At 41.4% G+C, this 17807-nt stretch overlaps 1 protein-coding gene across 1 annotated transcript in view; it reads right to left on the bottom strand.

Annotated features, from left to right (window-relative positions):
- The window catches only part of ELMO2 (engulfment and cell motility 2), a 50139-nt gene that overhangs the window by 7091 nt on the left and 25241 nt on the right, over nucleotides 1-17807 (bottom strand). The window contains exons 9-18 of the mRNA XM_027869516.1: nucleotides 14704-14782; nucleotides 10721-10771; nucleotides 7764-7886; nucleotides 7036-7170; nucleotides 6439-6543; nucleotides 4899-5007; nucleotides 3574-3710; nucleotides 1656-1819; nucleotides 1433-1545; nucleotides 281-388 (exon numbers count right to left, since the gene is read on the bottom strand). Of these exons, the coding sequence (XP_027725317.1) occupies nucleotides 281-388; nucleotides 1433-1545; nucleotides 1656-1819; nucleotides 3574-3710; nucleotides 4899-5007; nucleotides 6439-6543; nucleotides 7036-7170; nucleotides 7764-7886; nucleotides 10721-10771; nucleotides 14704-14782 (1124 nt within the window). The remainder of the gene's footprint in view (nucleotides 1-280; nucleotides 389-1432; nucleotides 1546-1655; nucleotides 1820-3573; nucleotides 3711-4898; nucleotides 5008-6438; nucleotides 6544-7035; nucleotides 7171-7763; nucleotides 7887-10720; nucleotides 10772-14703; nucleotides 14783-17807) is intronic.

Genomic DNA, 17807 nt, shown 5'->3' with positions numbered 1-17807 from the left:
AATAACTTGTTTAAGGATATGCATCTAACTTCTGGCTAAGCCAAGACTTGAACCCATGCCTTCTGACCCCAAGTGTAGTGTTCTTTCCATTATTACACACTGCCTCTGGGTAAGACACAATTTATCATTGTCATTTTAGAGATGAGGAAACTAAGGTCCAGAAAGAAGTGATCTGCCCAAGGTCACACAGTAAATTAGAACCAGCGCCAACACTATAACACCAGTTTCCAGTTAGTGCTCTTTCCATTATTTATCAAAAGAGTAACAAAGCTGCACCTACTTTTCTCCTGTAGGGATTCGAAGGTCACCTCCCCCTGAGGGTTGTCATCCAGATCTCCATAGTGCAGAACCTTATGGTTCAGGGCCAACCGGCAGTACCAGAACCGCTCTGAAATACACAGGAAATGATCACAAATCACCACAGCTCACAGTTCTAAAGTGGGGCCAGGACGGCAAAATACTTGTCTCAACAATCCTGTGAGGTGTGTTATCCCAGATTCCCCCTCCTCTATTCTGAGATCCAGCCAAAATGGCCTTTTCTCTGTTCCTTGAACACCACCCTCCCATCTCCCATCTCTGTGCATTTGCTCTGGCTGTTCCCCACACCCAGAATGCCCTCCCCCCTCACCACTGCCCAACAGAATCCCCCTTCATCCCCCAAGATGGAGCACAATGCAGACTGAAGAATTCTTTTTCTATTTTCTTTATTTTTCTTGCCCCCGACTTTTTTTTTTTTTTTGGCAACACGGCTAATGTGGAAATGTTTTGCAAGACTTTACATGTATAATTAATATCACATTGCTTTACTTCACAATGGGTGGGGAGGAGCTGGGAGGAAGAAAATTTGAAGCTCAAAAATTTAAAAAAGAATGCAAAGAATAAGTAATAATGAGGGGGGTGGCAATGGTAGAATGGAGCTCACACAGTACCTTCTATAGGAAGCATGTCCTCAGTTCTCCAAATCCTAGTCTCTCCCAAACTATCTTGCATTTAACTACCTTGTACCTTTCCCCCATTAGAACATAACCTCCATAAAAAATATCCCAATAAAACTTATTTTTTAAAAGAGGAGGCAATCTGCTGTTCAGAAGGAATTGTTTCATCCATTGTATTTGTATCCCTAGTGCCTAGTACAATGCCTAACACATAACAGGCACTTAAAAAATACTTCTTGATTAACTGAAGTAGGTGGTCGAAATATGGTCCCTGGTTTTCTGATGAGGAAACAGTGGCTGAAGGAGAGGAACTGAATTGCCCAAGATGGTATATCTAGGGATGTCTGAGCCTAGGCTCCCTGACTCCAGGAAAGTCAGGGGGAGCAGCTCTGAAAAAGCCCCAGAAGGAGTAGAAGAAAGTTTGTTCTAAGTCTGTTCCCCTAATCAGGTACAAGGTGTGTTGGTCCTAGTGTGGCCAGAGCTGCCCTCCATCTCACCCTGCCGTCGCCGATTCCCAATTTTCCGGAAGCTGCTCCCCTCACAGAGCCGATTCAGCCGTTGCTGCTTAATTAGCTCCAGGATCTCTGGCTGGATCTTCTCCCTTAACTCCCTGGAGAAGGATGCACAACAGAATAAAGATTAGTTCATGGAGGCAGTTGAAACTCTCAAAGGGAGACAAAGCTGGCAGCTGCTTCCTCTTAGATGCCCCACAAGACTTACACAATCGGTGGGGACTGGAAATCATCCTGACTCATCCTCTCAGACTGGCGCAATCTCAGAATCTCCGAGTAGCTCAGGCTCCGAAGTTTGCTCTTGAACTGATCTAAAGAGTTGGGCTTAGAGGGCAAAGCCCGGGTAATCTGCTCTCGTACCACTTGCATAACCTGAGAGAAAAAGGGTATGAGCACCACTGCTGTGATGGCACTGGGCTGGGAGCTAGACCCTAGTCCTGTCTCTGGCACTAATTTGGTGTAGTCCAAGGAAACCCATTTAAATGTAATTCAACATTCATAAAGCACCTACTACATATGAGGCCCTATGCTAGTCACAGTGGCTACAAAGACAAAACAGCCCCTGCCTTCTTCTGCTGAGGGATTCAACATGTACAAGAATATAGGAGAAGGGAAACTGAGGAAGGAGAGAACACTCACAACTGAGATCAGGGAGGGCTTCAAGTAAGAAGTGACCCCTGAGATGAGCTTTGAAGAAGGCTAGGGACTGAGAAGTGGAAATGAGGGACAAGTTAGATCTAAACATGTGGAAGGTTTGTGTACATGTAGGGAGGTGGAAAAGCAAGTACCAGGCTTGCGGAATGTCTAGCAGTTGGGGTGACTGGAGTGTAGAGTTTGTGAAGGGAAGTAGTACGTAATAGAAACAGAAAGGTAGGTGAGAGCCAAATTGTGGAGGGCCTTAAACGTCCGACTAATTAAAGAGTTTTTTATCTTATAGGCAATGGGAGCCCACTGAAAGTTTATGAGTGGGGAAGCTACACAATCAGGCCAATGCCTTAGGAGATTATTTTGAAGTTTCAAACTGTCACTGAGTGATGGAGGGTAGAATCAATCAAAGAAAAATAAATATTTGGCCATGCCTTTAGTCAGGGCCTTACTGAAATAGTAATTTCCCTCCCTGATTCTCAATTTCCTTCTTTGTAAAATGACAGGAGTTTGGGCTAGATTGTCTCTAAGATCCCTTTTAGATCTGACATTTTGTGAGGATTTAAAGAACTCTTAGCATTTTGAGGACTTTACAAATAAAATTTGCATTTTCATAGTGATTTAAGATTCTACAAAGTGCTTTCCTCAAAACAACCCTGTAGAGCAATGAAATCCTTATTTCCATTCTACAGATGAGGAAGGTGAGGCTCTGAGAGGTGAGGGGCCTTGACCTAAATGCTACAGAAGTAGCTGCTTAATGAAGGAATATACCTTGGTGCTTCAACCCTGGCAAGTGCTATGAAATGTAAAAATAAAATTTCTTTACCACATGCTTAGATAGAAAGGAATTTACTTGCCCAAAGCCACAAGTGCTAGGGAAGTTTCTAATCAATTACCTTCAATTACCATTTTCAGCTTTAGGAAGACCCGTCACCTAATATGATTCTAACTAGGTGCTAAGTGCTATAAATTTCTGTGCCCACAGCAAAGTCCTGACCACAATGCCCTAGTTACAGCTCTCGTAGTTGCTGCTAAGACATTTGAGCTTGCTGTGACAATCCACACCAAACCTAATCTACCTTGCAGCACTCTGCAGTCTGACAGTAACAACAATTACAGGTAAGGCACTCTGCTCCCCATGTCTGGCTTAAAAGAAGAGTGGTGTGGAAGAATGGGAAAAAGGCACCAGACTAGCAGTCAGGAAAGATGGCTTCACCCTCACTAGCCCTGTGCCTCTGGGCCAAAATGCTTTGTCTCTCTAAATCTCAGTTTCCTCCTCTGTAAATGGGGATAATGGTTTTCTGCTCTGCCTTCTTCACAACACCCTGGTGAGGCTGTGTGAATCTTATGGCACACTAGACATGGGCACTGTTATTATCGTTATCTGACTAGCCAACCTGCACTGACTCTTGGGTCTCAGCTAGAAGCAAAGTCTGCTCAGCTCTTTCTGCCCTGGGCAGGTTCCCCAGCACAACAATGACCTTGTTGAAATCTTCTGCTGTTGCCCTCATCTCCTTCCAAGTCTTGTTCAGCAGCTGGATGCATATTCCAAAGAGCTCCTCAAATGCTCGGTCATGAGTGAAGAACATTGGGTGGTAGTCATTCCGTCCTTCATTTGCTGTGGAGGAAAGAGAATATGGGAAAAGGATGAGGGCCCCTCCCTAGGACCCAGGTCTAGAGCCTCTGTGGCTTCAAAGGCAGAGGGGAAATGCAACCAAGAACCCCAGGAACTGCTGGGTGAGATGGGCCCGAGCCCCACCTGAAGACTTCTCTCATCTGTAGGTTTCTCCCCCTTCCTGACCATCCCACGTTTCCTGATACAGGACAGGATGCAGGCCCATCAACTGCCAGAGGTGATTCATTCTTCTGTCACTAGCCAGAAGCACCCACTCGATATCTTTGATCAGCTAATATCTTATCCAGCTGATTCCTCTTCCCAAGAACAGGGTAGAGTCTCTTGACTCACATAGGGGTCTGGCCACTGATCCTCCTTGGGACTACGGAATGCTTCCCTGACCTACCCTTAGGTCCTGCATTTCCATCTCCTTACCTCCACTGCGGGATAACAGAATAGGTGAGCTGGTGGAAAGCAGTCCAGTCTCATCTCAACCAGGACTAACCTTTTAGAATGCAGGGATGATGGGGGAGATAGTAAAGAGTCAAAAGACCTGAGTTAGAGACCTGCCTATGCTCTTTACCAGTTGTGTGGACTTGGGCAAAGCCCTCGTAATTTCTCAGAACCTGAAACTCCTCATCTATAAAATAACTACTCTCCCATTTTTGCATTTTAAGGGTAGAGAGAGCTTTCCTAACAATAGCCATGGGAGAGAGATCTTCATTCTGTGGATCATCCAGTTAACAGCAAAGTAGAAGAGTTGGTATCCTAACTCGTGTTCTCCTGACACTCGGGCAAGAATTCTTCTCCTTACACCACACTGAGTATTCAGGAGGCAGTGACAAGGCGGTTTCACCTCACTAGTTTTCTTGGTCAATCTACTCTCACACGACCACTATGCTGGGGGTGTGCGTAGCCCAGAGCACTGGATTTAAAATCAAAAAGGCTGGATTTGAGTGCTGACTTTGCCATTCGTTAGCTCTGTAACTGAGCATCCCTCTGTAACTTTCTATCCCCAGTTTTCTCACCTGTAAATGGAGATAATACTGGCATAACCTGCCTTGCAAAAATGTTGTGAAAGCAAATTGAATAATATACATAAAACACTCTGACATGTGACCAGGAAGTACATTGTTATTCTTGTTGTCACAGTGAAGGGTGGATGAACGTAGCAGTGCCAGAAAGACTTACGCAGCTCTCCAACTTGCAGAATCTCACACAGCATTTTGGTGAGCTCAATGGCACTTCGACCAAAGGGACATTCATGTTTGTCCTCCCGACTGCTATTCTCCAGGACAATCTGCCAAGAAAGAGAAAGAATTAGGGGGGCAGCTAGGTGGCGCAGTGGATAGAGCACCGGTCCTGGAGTCAGGGGGACCCAAGTTCAAATCCAGCCTCAGACCAAACACTTGACACTAGCTGTGTGACCCTGGGCAAGTCACTTAACCCCAACTGCCTAAAAATAAAATAAAAAGGGTGCAACAAACAAAGCCAATGCAAACAAGATTAGAAGGGAAGCATAAAGTTGGGAAACAATTTTTACAACCACTGTCTCTGATAAAGGCCTCATTTCTAAAATATATAGAGAACTGAGTAAAATTTATAAGAATACAAGTCATTCCCCAATTGATAAATGGCCAAAGGATATGAACAGGCAGTTTTTGGATAAAGAAATTAAAGTTATCAATAGTCAAATGAAAAAATGCTCTAAATTATTACTGATTAGAGAAATGCAAATCAAAACAACTCTGAGGTACCACATCACACCTATCAGACTGGCTAACATGACTAAACAGGAAAATGATAAATGTTGGAGAAGATGAGGGAAAATTGGAACACTAATACATTGCTGGTGGAGTTGTGAACTGATCCAACCATTCTGGAGAGCAATTTGGAACTATGCCCAAAGGGCTACAAAATTGTAGCATACCCTTCAACCCAGCAATACCACTTCTAGGGCAGTATCCCAAAGAGATCGTACAAATGGGAAAAGGACCCACATGTACAAAAATATTTATAGTAGCTCTTTTTGCAGTGGCAAAGAATTGGAAATTGAGGGGATGCCCATCAATTGAGGAATGGCTGAACAAGTTGTGGTATATGAATGTAATGGAATACTACTATTCCATAAGAAATGATGAGCTGGTGGACTTCAGAAAAACCTGGAAAGACTTACATGAACTGATGCTAAGTGAAGTGAACAGAACCAGAAGAACATTGTATACAGTAACAGCAACACTGTGCAATGACTAACTTTGATAGACTTACCTCTTCTCAGTAATGCAAGGATCTAAGACAACTCCAAAAGACTCATGATGGAAAATGCTATCCACATCCAGAAAAAGAACTATGGAGTCTGAATGCAGATTGAAGCATACTATTTGCTCTCTTTTTTTTTTGTTTGTTTCTTCTTTCTTGTGGTTCCTCCCATTGGTTCTAATTCTTCTTTACAACATGACTAATGTGAAAATATGTTTAATATATATATAGTATATGTAATATGAATGTATATGTTTAATATGATCTATATCAAATTGCACACCATCTTGGGGTAGGGGGAGAAAATTCAGAACTCAAAATCTTATGGAAGTAAATGTTGAAAACTACAAATAAACAAATTTTAAAAAACAAATAAAATTTAAAAAAAGAATTAGAGTGCAAAGACAGACAAAAATCTGGGTGAAATATGATTAAGAACCAGGGTCCAGGGTAAGTCTTTTTTTGTCTTTACCCGGATATAGGTATCCTGATGGACTTTGGCCAAGTAAAGCATGTTGTCCAGAGCCAGCATCCCTGGAGGAGTCTGGGTAAAGTCCATCGCTGGGTTGATATGGTTCTAGCAGAAAAAAGAAACGCCACATGAACATTAGCACCTCTCAGTGTATTTCTTCATCCAAAGTGAAAAGCTCCTATGAACAATCTTGTGAAACCACTGCCCCCTTGCCCTAAAGGCTATGCTCAGCTAACCATGCCAAACTTCTTATGACTAGGTTGATATCACAGTGTAATGATTCTCTGTTTATTTTGTAACCTTGGGCAAGTCACTTTACCACTGTAAAATGTGAATAATAATCCCGGTACTACCTCTTGGGATTGTAGTGAGCATCAAAGAATATAACATGTACAGACTCTATAACCTTAACATGCTATATAAATGTTAGCTATAATCTGTGAAAGGACAGCTCTACCTATGGACTCAATTATGGGGTTCAAGTTTTACACTTGATCTGGCAAACTCCCAAGAGCCTAAGGCCTGTAAACATGTAGCCCAGGGTGTAGGGAGACAAGGCTGGAGGCACAGGCAGGAGAGGACCACTAGGGTACATACAGTGAATCCCAGCATCTTGTAGTCCTTGGTGTACATGGCTTTTCGTTTCTCTGTCCCACTGCCAGTGACGCTTGTAGGGTCAGTCTCCGCATCAAATGCAATTCGCCTTAATTCAAATATGATATCTCTTTGTGCCTGAGGGAAAACAAATATAACTGCTCAGATACCTAAGGTATGTTTGAGAGAACAAATAGCAGGGCAGCTTCTTTGGGAATTCTGGTCCCAAACTGTATCATTGGTGGCGCCATCTCTCTTTTTTATTTTAAAATTTTTATTGATTTTTTTTGTTTACATATCACCTTCATTTGCCAACATATCCCTTCCCCATCCAGAGAACCATTGCTTATGACAAAGAATAAAAAAAGAAATATAGAATAAATTCCACAAAAGTAACCTATACAACAACCAAATCTGACATTATAAGCTGTGTTCACCACCCACTGTTCCCCCACCTCTGAAAAAAAGGAAGAGTGCTACCACCTCTCTTTCAGTACAGAAAAGAAAAAGACTAGGCAAGTAACCCCTTTATCTTGGTTGATTAGCAGTGTGTTAGTACCAGATCTTAATGTTTCCAGGGTTAGGTAAAATAAGTCCTAGAGATGTCACTGGCTATGAAGGGTCACAAATAGGTTACTGATCACAAAAAGCAGGGTCAATAACATATGCTTGAGACTTCTCATTTCCCTGGTAGGAGGGCAGAGAACAGTATCACTGAGTCTACCATTAACCTGATCATTAGGGTCCATCTTGGTCATCATCCTCTCTTCCAAAAGGTTAAAGGTCAGGACTTGAAGTACATAGAGCTGATGAGCCATCTCGGTTTTGATTGGGCGATTTCCCCGAATTACATGCTGAAAAATCCAAAGGGCAAGGAAGAGAGGATTGATTGAAAATACCTATTACAGAAATCTTTTACTCTTCCTTGAGTGATTCTATGTTGCACTCCCCAAACTCATACCAAAACTACTCTTCTTAAGACACCCAACACTGAGTCATACACCCCACCCCCCAGCAGAAAACCTTGACAAATACTTTATCAAGAGAGCAGAGGCTCTTAATTCAACAATTCAAATCACCCTTATCTTTCATTCTCTCCTCCTCAGTACTGGTCTTGTCCGAAGAGATGGCCCTTTGCCGTGTCAATGCCAAGCCCTTTTTACTTGCACCCTTTATATCATTCATTCCCTTTCATCTCTCCAGGAGCTTCTCCTTTAATAAACCCCTTTATTCTCCCTAATTTTCTTTTAAAAACTGTATTCTTTGTTATTATGAACTTAAACACCACAATCATGAACATTTTCATATAAAAGAAGAACAGAAACAAGAGGAGTATATATACAATAGTGAATATGCAGCTTGTTTGTTTTTTTTTTTAAAGTATATAAACTCACAAAGCTATCCAGCTTGTCTCTATCTTCCTCTGAACTGCCTTCTGTTCTATTCAGGGCATTTTAAAAATGTTTCAGTGATGCTTTTCTTTTTTCTTTTTGGGGAGCATCATCACTAGCCTCCCACTCCCCTTTCAATTTTCTTTCCCCCCCCAATAAAAACAAAAACTCCCACCCTTACAAATACTCATAATCAAATAAAATAAATCCACCCACTGGCCATCTCCATAAGTGCATAGCTCATTCTACACCTTTAATCTATCACCTTTCTGTTAGGGAGAGAGAACATGCTTCACTGGGAGATGGGTGGCCTAGCAGATAGAGTGTTGGATTTAGGGTCAGGAAGACCTAAATTCTAATCCTTCCTCCAACACTTACGAGCTGAGTGACCGTGAACAAGTGACTTAACCTCTGGCAGCCCCAGTTTCCTCATCTGTAAAGTAGGAATAACAATAGTACCTTCTTCACAGGGCTGTTGTGAGAACTAAACAACATACAAATAATATATTTTACATGTTTTGTAAGCCTTAAAGTACTCTAGAAATGTTAGCTATTAGTAACATCATCATCAATCCTCTGGAGTAACAGCTGGTCATTGAATTCAACAAAGCTTTTAAGTCTTTCAAAACCGTAAGTTGTTCTCCTGGTTCTGTTCACTTCATTTTGTATCATTTCATGCAAGTCTTACCAAGTTTCTATGAATACATCCCTTTTGTCATTTCTTGTGGTGTAATAACATTCCATGATATTCATATGCCATAATTTTCTGTCATTCCCCAATTAATGGGCACTCCCTAAATCTCCAGTTGCTTACTATAACCAAAAAAGTACTTCTCTGAATATTTTTGTACATATGGGTCCTTCCCTTTTACTGTGAACTCTCTGGGGTGTCTGCTCACTAGTGGTGTTGCTGGGTTAAAGAGTATGCATAGTGCAGTGACATGTTAGGTAGTGTCCTAAATTGTTTCCCAGAATAGCTGGCCCAATTCTCAGCTATACCAATACCGCATTAGTTTTCTGGTCCTCTCATACCCCTTCAAAAATGGTCATTTTTCCGTTTTTTGTCATCTCTGCCAATCTGATGGTGCAACTATGAACTGGTCTAACCAGTGTGCAAAACAATTTGGAATTACAAAAAAACGAAGTAAAATGTCCATAGCCTTGTTCCCACCACTAGGCATCTGCCTTAGGTAGGTTAAAGACAGAAAGAATGCTCCCAAAGATACCAAACTATTCACTGTAGTATTTTTTTAGCAACAAGAAAAGAACTAGAAACAAAGTAGGTACCCCTCAACTAGGGAATGGCTAAATAAATTGTGATATATAGATGTAGACTATTACTGAGCCATAAGAAATGACAGATATGAGGGGATCAGAGAAACATGAGAAGACTGAGATGAACTGATTGCAATGCAAAGTAAAGAGAACCAGGAAAACAGTATGTGTGAGGACTACAACAAACTAAAAGGAAAGAACATTAAAATGAATCTGAGCACAATGTAATTATATATGAGCAAGCTTTGCCCCAGACAAAGGATGAGAATATGTACCTCCCTTTCACTCGACAGGTGGGGGACAGCTGTGAAATGTGGCATGAGCCATTAAATACAGTCAATGTGTCTGCTCATTGATTTTGCTGAAGTCCCTTCAAAAATTTTTGGTAAAAGGGAAAATTTGCTGGGGAGCAGAGGAAAGCAACACTATATTCCAAAATGACTGTGATGTCAAAACAAAAGGCATCAATAAACTTTACAAAATAAATATTTGTTGAACAGAAGAGCCAAATCTGAATGAGTGAGAACTATAATAACTTCTGCAATACTTTTAAGGTTTGCAAAGTACTTTCCTCACAACAACCCTATGAGACAGTTAGTTAAAGCACTATTATCCCCATTTTCCAGATGAGGAAACTGAGGCTCAGAGTGGTTAAATCACTTGCTCAAGGTCACACAGCTAGTAGGACAGAGCCAGGATTCAAACCTCACCTTCTACACTGCTCTTCAATAGACAGAGTTTTAGGGCCACAGCTTCTCTCCTGTGCACAAGGACTTTCTCTCCTATAAGAGATGATCTTGGCTCTTTCATACAACTTCTCCATATGGGAATGACCACAGGCTCTTCCTTTCCTTTCCGTGTAAAATCTCAGGGGAAGGCCCCAAGCCCACCTACCCACTAAGGATATCTCTAGGCTCACTTCTGCTTGACAGTTTTGTATTTCAGAAGTCTTTGATACCTCTGATATCCCCTATATGCTGTCCCCTTCCTAAAAAACAATAGGCTGTGTATCACAAACTTACATTCAAGATTATGTTCCGAAGGTGCTTCTGTGCAAATGCATTGGCCATATCCTGTTGAGAAAATTAAGGTAAGCATGAGGTGAAAGAGATGGACATACATAGATGAAGTTAAGGATCATTGATTTAGCGCTGGATGGGACCTTACAGGTCATCCTGTCCAGTCCTCTCATTTTACAAATGAGGAAACTGGGCCAAGAGAGTGTAAGTGATTTGCTCAAGGTCTGCAAGTCACAGAAGCAGGTCCTGAGCTCAGGTCTCCAGATCTGAAATCCATTACTCCTTCCACTGTCCATGCTGCCTCCTTCTATGGACCCATCCCACTCCATTAACTCCTATCAGGGTGAACACAGCATGGGGATCATACATGCAGCTTGATTGTTATTCTTGCTATCATTTTCAAGTTTTTCTGTTGACATGGAAATAGGAATGTGTGGTAAAATGAAGAAAATGCAGTTGGTTGTTTTTTAACCAAAAAACAACTACATTTTTATTTCCCAAACATTTTTTGTGCAAGTCCAAATAATTCACAATGTAAACCAGTGTATTGTCTTCAAAGAGAAATGTGAATTGGTTCAGTCTGAGAAAGATGTTATGAGGAAATCAAATGGACACTTCACACAGAGAACAGATGGTCAGCAGACGGTGCTGCTCCCTAAGCTATGACGGACATAGGGGACTGTGGCTACAGGAGCTCCCAGCCAAATGTTGCTTCGAAAAGGACCAAGAGGTAACGTCCTTTTGGTCCATGTCCTACCTCCCTCAAATCCACTTCAGAGAACTCACATTTCCTTGGTGCTTTATAACTGTCCTCCCCAAAGCACTGCAAGGGAGACACTGGCAGTAGAGAAGAAAGTTTGAGAGAATTTCATTCCAGTGGCAGAGGGAGGACAAGAAGTGGAAGAAACCACCAAGAATATTACATAATCACAAAGTAATTTCTACTTTGTACTAGAATCACAGATCTTAGGATTAAAGAAACCCAAGAGATCCAGGCATGACAGACCTGGGCTGTGACACTCCCTGGTGCTCTGACCCTGAGCATCTCTATCATTTCACCTCTCTAGGCCACATTTTCCTCATCTGTAAACTGGAAATAATACCTAGCATAAAGAAGTGTTGTGAGCAGAGAACTTTGCATGTATGAGTCCTTTATTTGTTTTTACTTTGGCCTATGTTTTCATCAGGGTAGACAGCCCGGGTTAGGCACCCCCAAGACACTGCAGAATGGCAAGCTCTCTGCATTTCAATTGTCTTAGAGCCACTGGTAGAGGAGTACAAGTTGGGGCATGAGAGGGTCAGTGACTCCCCAAGGGTCACATGACCAGGATCACAGAGGCAGGGCTTCAGTTCAGATATTCTTAGTCTCTCAAATGAATTTCATCATCATCATCATCATCATCATCATCATGTCTGATCCCTTTTTACAGGGAAGGGAACTGAGGCCCAAGGAGAGAAAATGACTTCTCAAGGTCATGCTGGGTTCACATCTAGAGGCAGAGATAAGGCCAGAAGCTTGATGAGGGTCCTGACTCCTTGTCTAGGGAGCCACTCCTGCCTTACATTTTCTCCCCTAATGGATTTACCTTCCTGACTACATTCTATTCCCACGAATGGGTTAACATTTCATTATTCTAGCATTGTTGGGGAATGAGCTATTCCACATAACTGGATTTTCAGGTGAAATTTTCCCCTTTTATGTGCCAAGATATTTTTTTTAATTTTAGCTCACCCTGCCACCCCAAAAGAGCAATTTTTCTTAAACTTATTATACATTTCTGCCTTCTCACACCCAACACAATGAAAATGATTAATCTTTTCTTAGGGGCTCCTCGTTATCACTATGATCATCAGTTATTGTTTTGGGCCTTAACAGAGTGATTGATGCCTTTGCAGGCCTTGCTATTGAACCCTGTTGGGGTTTTTTGTCCCTATGCTTAGTGATCCCAGAAACCCGGGTTTTACAGTTCTCTCTATCATTCTGACTTCTCTCCTGCTCTCAGAATGTCTTCAATGCTTCCAATCTGCTACCTTATTTTATAAACAATTCTGAATTTAGGGACACAATGCTGGTTCTGCACCTCACCTATGGAGTAAAGTATGCTTGGGTGCCCCTTTTGAGAGGCAGCCAGGCACTGTGAACAAAAAGTTCAGAAAAGACCAGCTGGATGTAGCCACCTCCAGGCAATTGAAGCCTCTCACAGAAATGACTCAATCTCATGAAGCAGTAATTAGTTAGCTCACATTTATAGAGCACTTGAAAACCACAAAATGCTTTGTATTTTTTATCTGTAAGCTATTTGAAGGACCAAGTCATTATCTGTTTTTGTATACCCAATACCAGGTCCTGGGTCTGAACAGTATATGTGCATAAGATTTGTTGAATAGAAATGAATTTCATTGATCCTCCCAATAATCCTGGGAGGTGGTTGTAAGAAGACTATTATCGCCATTTTACAGATGAAGAATTTGAAGCTAAGAAAGAATATGTGACTTGCCCATAGTCACGCTAACAGTACATAGCAAAAATGGGACTCTAAAGCAGGCCTTCCCACTCCAAACCCCATGCTCTTCCCAAGTTTGCTGCTACCTCTAGTAAAGTGGAAAATAAGTTATGCATTACATCTGACCCTGATCTTCCCAGGCTGAATATTGGGGCCTATATAAAGGCAGGTGCTGACTGGGTGTGGAGACGTGGATACAATGTGTAGAGCCCCTCAGATTGCACAGTGCATGTGCCCTCCTTCACTGCCAGCTGGGGCCTCCCCCCCCCCAAAAGCAGAGACTGTATCTTCGGAAAGCTGGAGCAGGGCCCTTCCAACGGGGCAGAGCTACTTACAGTAACAGGCAGGTCTAGAGGATTAAGAAGCTTGTCCTGCCGGCAGAGAGCAGAAAGCACAGAGAGAGGCAGACAGGAATTAGCTTTCAGCTTAGGAGCAAAACGAGTACTGGGAAGGAAGAGGTTAACACAGCAAAGCCATACAACAAGGACAGACACAGACAGATGCATTGATACCCCCAGTCCTCCAGCCAAGAGTGTGTCAAGGGGTTTGGATAGTCCCATGTGCATTTGGACTGGCACAATTAAGAGAACAAATAATAACAACAACTAAGGTGTTTGGATAGCACTTGAACCTAATTCCCTCTAGTGCTTTTACATCTATTATTTAATTCCATCCTCATTAACAGCTTTGTGACATAGACAGGGCAGATATCATTACATATATTCTCATTTTACAGATGGGGAAATTGAGGCTCCAAGAGGGCTCATTAGGTCACCAAGGGAGCCTCAAGCAAACTTCCTGAAAGTCCTCTACTTCTGCCTTTCCAAGAAAGACTCTAAGGTCCCCACTTTACTGTCCCAGGCCTTGAAACCTGGGGGCCTGGCCCTATCCCATGTACTGCCTCTTGGATAAACAATTTCTCCAGAAGAGGTATAGAGTCATAGACTGCTGGTGCTAGAAGGGAGGACCTAAACCCCAAATTTTATATTGGGGGAATTGAGCCCTAACTAGGATATGTGAGACCCCCTCTTGTTCTCAAAAGGGGCTTCACACCCTCCTTCCCCTTGACATGAAGATGTCTCTTAGAACTTGGAGCACAGATCAGGAACAAGGCAGGAAACTTACAGGATCACAGAACTTTGGAGCTGGGAGACCTCAGAGATCATCTGGTCTAACCACCTCTCTTTTAACAGATGAGGAAATGGGATCCAGAGAGGTTAAACAACTTGGCTGAGGTCACCCGGCAGAGCCAGGATTCAAACTCAGCTCCTTTGACTCCAAATCCATTACTTTTCCATTACGCCATGCTGTCCCAACATATGAAGGATGGAATGAATTTTGGCTCTTTCCTTTGCAGAGGAAAATTCTCTTAAGAGCCTATGTGTTTCAGGTATGACAGTAGCCACTGACCAAAGAGAGTGAAAAAGCTATTTAAATTTAAACTTATTTAAATTTTTTAAAAAAGAAATGGCAGCCACACACCTGTCTCTTGTCCTCAGGTGCTTTCAGGAAAAGTGCATTAATCAGCGCAATGGCATAAGTTTGGATCTCCTGGTTAGAGCTGTGGGAGAATAGGAAGCACAGGGTGATTACCAGATTCTAAGGGGCAAGATGATATCTAGGTAAGATTAAAAAAAAAATTTTATTCATTAAATATTTCCCAAATACATGTAAAAAAATTTAACAATCATTTTTTTTAAATTTCGAGTTCCAAATTCTCTCCTTCCCTCCCCTCTAACTCCTTGCGAAGGCAAGCAATTTGGTTTTAATTATACAGGTGAGGTCATGAATGCAAAACATTTCCATGTTAGCCATGTTGCAAAAGAAAACACAAACAAAATAAAACAATAAAAATAAAGAAAGTTTAAAAAGAATGCTTCAATCTGCATTCAGAGTTCATCAGTTCTCTCTTGGGAGGTGGATAACATTTTTCATCATGGGTCCTTTGGAATTGTCTTGAATCATTGTCTTACTCAGAGTAGCTAAGTTTTTCACAGTTGATCATCTTTACAATATTGCTGTTACTGTTCTCCTAGTTCTGCTCACTTCACTTTGCATCAGTTCATTTAAGTCTTCCCAGGTTTTTCTGAAACTATCCTGCTTGTCATTTCTTATAGCACGATAGTATTCCATCACAATCATATTCCTCAATTGATGGGCATCCAATTCTCAATTTCCAATTCTTTACCACCACAAAAAGAGCTGCTATAAATATTTTTGTATATATAGGTTCTTTTCCCTTTTCTCTTATCTCTTTGGGATACAGACTTACTGGTATTACCAGGTCAAAGAGTATGTACAGTTTTACAGCCCTTTGTGCATAATTCCAGATTCTTCTCCAGAATGGTTGGACTGGTTCAGAACTCTACCAACAGTGCATTACGTCCTAATTTTCTCACATCCCCTCCAGCTTTGTCATTTTCCTTTTCTGTCATGTTAGCCGATCTGATAGATGTGAGGTGGTATCTCAGAGTTGCTTTAATTTGCATTTCTCTAATCAGTAGTGATTTAGAGCATTTTTTCATGTGACTCTGAATAGCTTTGACTTCTCCTTCTGAAAACTGCCTGTTCATATTCTTTGACCATTTATCAACTAGGGAATAGGTCTTATTTTTATAAATTTGTCTCAGTTCCCTACATATTTGAGAAATGAGGCCTTTATCAGAGAAACGATGCAAATTCTTTCCCTAGTTTCTTGTTTTCCTTCCAATTTTGGCTATATTAGTTTTGTGCAAAAGCCTTTTAATTTCACATAATCAAAATTATCCATTGTACTTCCTGTAATCCCCTCTATCTCATTTGGTCATAAACTCTTTGGGGAAGATTTTGAAAAAAAGGACAAAAAACATCATTACAACAAAACAACTCTAACTTAACTCCCTGCCCCTGACCAGAATAAAGGCTCTGTCATGCACACTGGATACTACATGCCATTATCCTCTGAGAAGGTTCTAGGCCAAGTCTGACCTGGGTCAGTCTGGTGGTTCAGACTGAAGATTAGAATGAAATGAAACACTTAAAAGAAAAGATGCTTAATAACAATGGAGCATGGAAGAGATATTCAGCAAAGACACAGCACTGGTTGAGATAGATGAAGCCCCCCCACTTTTATCCACAGACAGAAATGCTTCTGATCACAACAGTGTGTTAACTAACAGCAGTGGGATGGCCATCAAGTCTGAGGGGTTTCTACTCCTTCTAGATGACAAGTCTGCAACTGAAACTTTAGTCTGCTAAACCATTCAAGCCTGAAGGATAGCTTGGAGAAAAACTAGACTAGCCTACATGGGAGGGCACCAGGTAGATGTTGCTCCTACTATAAACGAGGTGTAAAGTGTCTCCTGGGTCACATGGTAGGTACCCTGGGTAATGTTCTTCACTCAGCCCAGATCAAGGGAAATACAGCTATTTTCTATGATAACCCTCAGCTCAACCTCACAGATTCTTCAAATGTCAGAGCTGCAAGGGGCTTTAAAGTTAGAAGAGATAGTAAGATCCTCAATTTATAAGTGGAAAAATCAGCCTAAAGAGATCATGTGACTCACTCAAGGTCATATAGCTAGTTAGTAGCAAAGTCAGGACCTGAAAACAGATCTTCTGACTCTTAGATCACTGCTCTTCCCAAAACATTACGTTGCCTACTAATGGGGAAAGGGAGAGGAAGGGTTTAAGTATTTATTAAGCACCAATATATGCCAAGCACTGTGCTAAGTGCTTTGTAAATACTATCTCACTTGATCCTCATAACAACCCTGAGAGGAAGGGGCCATTATTATCCCCATTTTGCAGTTTAGGAAACTGAGGCAGACAGATGTTAAGTGACTTTCCCATGGTCACAGAATTACACTGAGAACCTAAGAGGATAAGCAGCTAAATCAGAGAAAAAGATAAAGGGTCCATATATACAGAAATATTTATAGTAGCCTTTTCTGTGGTAGCAAAGAATTGGAAAATAAGGTGGTACCCAGCAACTAATGGCTAAACAAATTATGGTACATAAATATAACTGAATACCATAGTAGTATTAATTAATGATGAAAAGGACAGTTTCAAAGAAACCTCAAAAGATCTGTACGAACTGATGCAGAGAAAGGTAAACAGAACCAGAACAATTTATACACCAACATTATACAAGTGAATAACTTTGAAAAACTTGAGAATGCTGAAGAATTCAATGACCAATCATGATCTTAGAGGACCAGTAATGAGGCCTGCTGATAACCTCCCACAGAGAGATGATGGGCTCAAGATGCAGAACGAGACACGTTTTTGATGTGGCCAATGTGGGAAACTGTTTTGTGTGACTGTACATATTTATTTTTACAAGGTTTTGTTTTTCTTTTTTTTTTCTTCTATGGCTCAACTAGGACAGGGAGGTTAAGGAGATGGAAAGGGAAAATCAAATTTTCTTAATTGAAAATAATTTGATTTTAAAAAGGATTAGCAGTTAACACTGATCCAGCTATCTTGGTTTCCACCATTATTAGTCAGGCTGCTGGCCTAGTGTCACTTTACAGAAGAAACACTATGCAGAAAGCTAAAATGATTAATGAAGTGCGAGGCTATAAGAGTTATAATTCACATTT

Source organism: Vombatus ursinus, unplaced genomic scaffold (genome assembly GCF_900497805.2).
Source record: "Vombatus ursinus unplaced genomic scaffold, bare-nosed wombat genome assembly UNPS02014793.1, whole genome shotgun sequence".
NCBI classification, from domain to species: domain Eukaryota; kingdom Metazoa; phylum Chordata; class Mammalia; order Diprotodontia; family Vombatidae; genus Vombatus; species Vombatus ursinus.
Note: the sequence above shows the minus strand (reverse complement) of the source record. Positions and strands in the feature narration are given on the sequence as shown.